This window comes from Panthera onca, chromosome B4, assembly GCF_046562875.1.
Source record: "Panthera onca isolate mPanOnc1 chromosome B4, mPanOnc1 haplotype 2, whole genome shotgun sequence".
In the NCBI taxonomy this organism is placed as follows: domain Eukaryota; kingdom Metazoa; phylum Chordata; class Mammalia; order Carnivora; family Felidae; genus Panthera; species Panthera onca.
Genome location: NC_138345.1, coordinates 43,331,432 through 43,338,616, shown reverse-complemented (window position 1 = coordinate 43,338,616; position 7,185 = coordinate 43,331,432). Strand labels below are relative to the sequence as shown.

Sequence of the window (7,185 nt, the reverse complement as noted above, 5' to 3'; positions counted from 1 at the left end):
CTTTTTCAATCTCCTTATCGAATGTCATGTCATACCACCACCTTGTTTTCTCACCAAAACTGAACCTATTATTTTGAAAATATGCATAATATTTTATTACAGTCTTACAATTTTCTTCCAAAAGCTGTTGCTTCAGAAACAACAAATGTTGGTGAGGATGGGAGGAAAAAGGAGCTCTCAAGACAGTATGGAGGTTCCCGAACAATTTTTATTTATTTATTTATTTATTTTTTATTTTTTTATTTTTGAGACAGAGAGAGACAGAGCATGATCAGGGGAGGGGCAGAGAGAGAGGGAGACACAGAATCTGAAACAAGCTCCAGGCTCTGAGTGGTCAGCACAGAGCCCGACGCGGGGCTCGAACTCACAGACCGTGAGATCTTGACCTGAGCCGAAGTCGGACACCCAACCAACCAAGCCACCCAGGCGCCCCTCCCGAACAATTTTTAAATAGAATTAAAATATGATCCAGTAATTCCACTACTGGGTATTTGCCCAAAAAAAAACAAAAAAACAAAAAAAACTAATTTGAAAAGATATATGTACCCCTATGTGTTTTGCAGCATTCTTTGTGACAGCCAAAATATGGAGGCAACCCAAGTGTCTACTCACAGACAAATGGATACAGAACTTGTGGTGTCCATATATACGATGGCATATTCCTCAGCCATAAAGGAGAATAAAATCTTTCCATTTGCAACAACAATGATCGGGTCTACAGGGTATAATCCTAAAGGAAATAGGTCAGTCAGAGAAAAACAAATACCATATGATTTCACTCATATGTGAATTTAAGAAACAAAACAAGTGAGCTAAGAAAAAAAGGGACAAACAAACAACAGACTCTTAAGTATAGAGAACAAACAAGTGGTGGCCAGGAGGGAGTTGGGTGAGGGGATGGGTGAAATAGGTGAAGGGGATTAAGAGTACTCTTATCATGATGAGCCCTGAGTAATGTAGAGAACTGTTGAATCATTATATTGTACACCTGTTATAATCTAACACTGTACAGTAATTATACTTGAATTAAGAAAAAACTTTTTTTAAAGCTGTTATAACAGTTTCTTTAATTTCTACTATACCTGGAAAATTCATAATCATGTTAATATTTCCAACTCAAACCTTATTAAACTTGTTTCCAGCTTTCTAATTTATCATTTTAATATGATTCCACTGAGCATTGCTCATAGTTTCAGTATAGGATAGTCTTTGTGCCACATGGCATTGTAATTTATGTTTACATTTCCTGATGAGTGGACAGGGAACTCTTCTAGGAAAAGAAGTGATAGTACTCGGGGCGCCTGGGTGGCTCAGTCGGTTGAGCATCCGACTTCGGCTCAGGTCACGATCTCGCGGCTCGTGGGTTCAAGCCCCACGTCGGGCTCTGTGCTGACAGCTCAGAGCCTGGAGCCTGCTTCGGATTCTGTGCCTCCCTCTCTCTCTGACCCTAACCCACTCGCATTCTGTCTCTGTCTCTCTCAAAAATAAATAAACATTAAAAAAATTTTTTTTAATTAAAAAAAAAGAAGTGGTATTACTCATCTGTTTATCACCAGGACTTAGTTTAATACTAAGTACATCCCAACATACATTCTCATGGTGCCCTATAGTTGTTTCTCCTCTGTGAGACTTACCGTGATTTTAATGACTTATTAGTTGTTAAGCCTCTGCCCTTCCTGATAGAATGATAACTCCAAAACCTACATTCACCTCTTCCTTTCTACCATCTACCACAATTCTAGCAGATAGTAGTTACTTAATAAACATGTACTGAGTGAATGAGTCAATAGAGGTATTCCCACAGCAGTAAATACCAATAACTTAAATAGTATTGAATCTGCCAAAAGATGTTGATGTAATATCTGTTTTCTATTACATATGGCTTTGCTCAGCAGAAACCTACTGAGAGTTTAGAACAAAGTACACTAATCCATGTCCTTTCGTATTCTTACCTATGAACATATCCTTTGATCTCATTCAATTTATGATTGCTAAAAGAAATTCTTCCCTTGGGGCACCTGGGTGGCTCAGTCGGTTGAGCGACCGACTTCGGCTCAGGTCATGATCTCACGGTTTGTGAGTTTGAGCTCCACTTCAGGCTCTGGGCTGATGGCTCGGAGCCTGGAGCCTGTTTCCGATTCTGTGTCTCCCTCTCTCTCTGCCCCTCCCCCACTCATGCTCTGTCTCTCTCTCAGAAATAAATAAACATTAAAAAAAAAAAGAAATTCTTCCCAACCCCACTTAACTGTCCGGGAGACCCTATGAAAATTAATGATATTTTCCAATACTGTATTTTTCTTATCTGTACGATGAGAATAAGTGATACATTTAAAATTGTATTTTCTGAGGATTAAATGAGATACTGTCCATATCAGCACCTAGTACACTGCCTGCTATGTATCAAGTACTCAGGAAATACTCTCTCTTCTCTATCATATCCCTTCCTTCATCTTCACTCTGCCCCTTCCCTTCTCCCATGTCTTTCCCTCTCTCCTTCTCTCCCTTTCTGCCTCCATTCTTTTCTTTCTTCATTCTCTTCTTCTTTCCTCCCTTCTTCCCTTGTCTACTAGAAGGTAAACTGCTTTAGAGAATTGTGTCTTACTTATCTTTTTATTTCTAGAACTAGCACTTTTGCCCATATATAGCAAGTCTTCAGTAGATAAGTTTGAATCCATACCTGAATTCTCTGGAGGAAATGTTCATCAGATAAAATTATATTTGAGGAAAGAAATGTCGTAAAACCCTGCTAGTCTTAAGATGAATGAAAAGAATGCGAAAAACCCACATTCTTGTTAGCAGTAAATTCCCTCGATTAACGTTAAGATCAACAGGCATTTACCCAACATAAAGTTTTACATTTGGAGGGACGCCCAGATGGCTCAGTGGATTAAGCGTCCTAGTTTGGCTCAGGTCATGATCTCACAGTTCGTGGGTGTGAGCCCCACGTTGGGCTCTGTGCTGACAGCTCAGATCTGGAGCCTGCTTCAGATTTTGTGTCTCCTTCTCTCTGCCCCTCGCCAGCTCACACTCTGTCTCTATCCGTCCCCAAAATAAGTAAATGCGAAAAAGAATTTTTTACGTTTTACACTTGGAAAAATGCAAATATTTTAGAGAAGTTTCAAGCTCTTTGGATTTATCATCCTTGGGAATAAAGAATTCGTTGCTTTGATCTATCAACAATCTGGGAAGCTAGTGATTTAATTTATCTTATGATACCAGTATGGGGAGTGGAGTGGAAAGAGTGGTTCTAATAATAAGCCTAAGGGGCTATCAGAGGGAAGGGTGTTGGTCAAACACAGAGATTAACAGTCTGGGGTTCCAGTGGAAAAAAAATTAAATCTTAAAAATGATTGGACAGGTCAACAAGTGAGAATTAGTGCCGAAGCAGAGACTTTATTTTTTTTTTATTTTTATTTTTTAAATATTTATTTATTTATGAGAGACAAGGAGAGACAGCATGAGCAGGGGAGGGGCAGAGAGAGAGAGGAAGACACAAAATCATAAGCAGGCTCCAGGCTCCGAGCTGTCAACGCAGAGCCCGACACGGAGCTCGAACCAAGGAACCGTGAGATCATGACCTGGGCTGAAGTCGGGCGCTTAACCGACTGAGCCACTCAAGCCCCCCCACCCCCCTGCATGCAGAGACTTTAAAAGAGTTGGCTTCCTCTGCAGGAAGAGTTGGCTTCCTTTCTCTTCCTTTTAGAGAAAAGACAGACAAACACAAAAGTCTTAACGTAGAAATGAGGAAGGGAGCAAGGTCTCACTTGTACTGAGAAAGCAACATGGTCAGAGTTTTGGGGAACACACTTCTGCACTGGAATTCGAAATGGGGTCAACCAGGAACCCTTAGTCTCCCATTCCTGAGGGCTCTTACTACTTCATTACAGCTTCTCATCTATTATAACTGCTATTTTTTGTTTGTTTGTTTTGACTTTGCATTGCCTTTGCAGTGTCGTGGGCCTATTTCTTTCAGAAACGAAGACTGAAACCAGCTCCCTTCATCATACAACGTAACATTCTTCAAGCCAGATGTACTAACTCCATCAATACTTGAAATAGAAAATATGTTTAAAAAAAAAAAAAAAGGAAAGGAGACAAGTGGGAAAAATAACACACCAGAGACACAAGTCAAGAGGTTGCCAGTTTCTTTGGCATGGCTCATTTTCCATTTAGAAATGCTTTGCAATCAAAATAAGGGTGAAGTGACTACTGGGCGTGTATACACACGTACATGTATTTATTACTTTTGCTTGAATTTTTTTCTTATTATATTTAAATTTTTTTTTAACTTTTTATTCAGTTTGTTGAGAGATGGAGAGAGACAGAGCATGAGCGGGGGAGGGGCAGAGAAAGAGGGAGACACAGAATCCGAAGCAGGCTCCATGCTCCGAGCTGTCAGCTCAGAACCTGATGCGGGGCTCGAACTCACCAACCGTGAGCTCATGACCTGAGCTGAAGTCGGACGCTTAACCGACTGAGCCACCCAGGCGCCCCTTTTTCTTATGACATTTAGGGTAGAAAAGGATATTGAACATTGTCAAAAAAACCTCCCTAAGAAAATCATCGTAAATGTTGAACACACGTCAACATTTTAAAGGTTCCATTCTGCATTTTGAATTTATAAAAGAATAAAAACAGTATCAATTATCCATAAAACGAGCCTGTATTGAGATATCCATTTCCACCTGTGTTTTGATAGCATCGGATATTGCTACTTTTCTCAGCAGCTTAAAAAATGTACCTTTTGGCAATCAGAATGATAACAGCTTTTTGGAGGGGTATTTTTCTGCCCAGTGCTAATTCCTATCTATCAACGCTTTCTGATACTGCGGTCAGCCCCGGGAGGGAAGTGCTTAATTAAATGAATGAGCTCTTAAGTGTTGCACAACTGTTTTCTTTGTTTTCTCTTGCTTCCTGTCCAACCTGTGCTGCTGATTCCAAAAACAGAGCAGCATCCAATGAACTTAAGAAGGAAGTTTTATATATAAAGCGATAACACGCTCCTCCTTGCTCCAGAAGTAATGGGAGAGGCTATTCTACGTGTGATTGATGGGTCCCAAGTGACTTGTTCCAAAAAGTAACTGATCCTTCATCGTGCCTGACTATAAAAGCAACAACGTACAGGGAAAGGCAGAGTGGAAGGAAGAAAAGAAAGTGGATAATTGGGGCAGCTAACATCGAATAAGAAGAAAAGAGAGAGAGACATTGAATATTTACCTTGAAGTCTTTATTGTTCAGACACTGGGATAAAATGGTGCCCACCATTTTTCTGAGCACCTTCTTGCTTCATTTTACTGTTTCTGTGGCTTCAGAACCGTAAGGAAATGTATACTCTGTATTCTTACCCTGAGTCCTGGCAAAGTGACCAGGGGAAATGCGTGCTGTGTTAAAATATGATTCTACTTGACTGTTTCAACTTCTGAGACTGAGTGCTGGTTTGCCTTATAAATTTTAAACAAGCATATAAGGGAATTAGGACCTTTTTCTTAAGATGCCTCTCTCTACATACTCAAGTTTATCGCAATGCTATGAAAAATGTTTCAGAAACATTTCAATACGTTAAAATTGTTTCTTATGCGTGTTCTGCATTTCTGCTACACTTGTTTAAAGCCTTGGTTACTTTCTTTGCACAGGCAATATATCCTATGGGTGTCCTCCGTGATGCAGAGTCATTCTACAGACAAGGCTTGTCTCCACCTTTCAAACCTTAACGAATCTGTATCCTTGAGTGTTGTCCTAGAATATGATGGATACAACACCACGATTTTTGACCAGTCTGTGGACGACGATAACTTCTACGCTTGTGCAGATTTCAAGGTGAGGCACTGAACTTGCCGTTTCCGAACTTCAGCGCGGATGAGGAAATTATTACTGAAAAATTATTTTTAGAGAGGGGTCCCTGAGCGGCTCCGTCGGTTCAACGTCTGACTTCGGCTCAGAGATCATGATCTCATGGTTCGGGAGTTCGAGCCCCACATCAGGTTTGCTCCCGTCAGCGCAGAGCCTGCTTGGGACCCTCTGTCCCCCTCTCTCTGCCCCTTCCCCAACTTGCGCTCTCTCACAAACAAATAAGCATTAAAGCATTACTTTTAGAGAGATAACAAACCTTGATTTTGGATGCAATGTGGAAGCTAGGGAATGGGATCAGAGACTTCCTGAGAGGCAAGAAACAAAAGGAAAATTTACCCATGCAACAAAACCTGTGAAATACTGCCATTATTCTTTCATAGGCAGTGATAATCAAGCACAATCACTGCCCTTTGGATAGAACCGTTTAACAATATGAGGAAAGAAAATACAGGTAAAAAGAAGCAAGATTGACAGTGAGGGCAACACACACACACACACACACACACACACACACACACACAGAAAATAGAAGGCTAGCGGACGTAAAAATAAGTTTGTCAGAAACAGTCCTCATGCTAACTAAAGCAATTGTAAAAAGTGGTCTCCGAGTCTCCCTTTAAGACATAAGGTCCTGGGGCGCCTGGGTGGCTCAGTCGGTTAAGCGTCCGACTTCAGCCCGGGTCACGATCTCGCGGTCCGTGAGTTCGAGCCCCGCGTCGGGCTCTGCGCTGATGGCTCAGAGCCTGGAGCCTGCTTCCGATTCTGTGTCTCCCTCTCTCTCTGCCCCTCCCCCGTTCATGCTCTGTCTCTCTCTGTCTCAAAAATAAATAAACGTTAACAAAAATTAAAAAAATAAAAAAAGACATAAGGTCCTCTCTAGAGGCTCGCGGCCGGAGAAGCCAGTTTAAGACCTTATTTACCAGCTCAATGTCTACAACTTGTTTTCCCATTCTCTGCTCTTTAACATGAACAGGTGTCTCAAAAGTCCTCTGAGCCCTTGGCCTTTGTGACATTGCGGGCTAAGGGAGAGACTCTTAAAATCTTCGAGAGGAGGTCCGTAGCACTCGCTTCAGAGGAGACCGTAACCTTTGTGCAGACAGATAAGCCCATCTATCAACCTGGACAGAAGGGTAAGTCAGTGTTCTTGTTTCCTTTGTTTCACTGGCCTCAGGAAAACATTCCTCAAATTTAGAGCACCCCGAACGTGTGAATGTCAGTCTCAAGTTTATTCTGAATGGTACGGGATCACAGATTTCTCGAATTTCTACTGGCCGCCTAGGTCAGTTACGTAACAGTGCCCTCCAGCCCCAGGAACTGAATGCTTTGCTTCTTAAA

General features: G+C 41.4%; 1 protein-coding gene across 2 annotated transcripts in view; it reads left to right on the top strand.

Moving 5' to 3' along the window:
• Positions 1-5,017: 5,017 nt before the first annotated feature.
• The window catches only part of LOC132694753 (ovostatin homolog 2-like), a 60,384-nt gene continuing 58,216 nt past the window's right edge, over positions 5,018-7,185 (top strand). The window contains exons 1-3 of one of the 2 annotated variants that reach the window (XM_078450106.2): positions 5,018-5,316; positions 5,634-5,817; positions 6,824-6,980. In XM_078450106.2, the coding sequence (XP_078306232.1) occupies positions 5,252-5,316; positions 5,634-5,817; positions 6,824-6,980 (406 nt within the window). In that variant the 5' untranslated portion in view covers positions 5,018-5,251. The remainder of the gene's footprint in view (positions 5,317-5,633; positions 5,818-6,823; positions 6,981-7,185) is intronic. The other variant, XM_060658437.3, reaches the window with a different exon arrangement.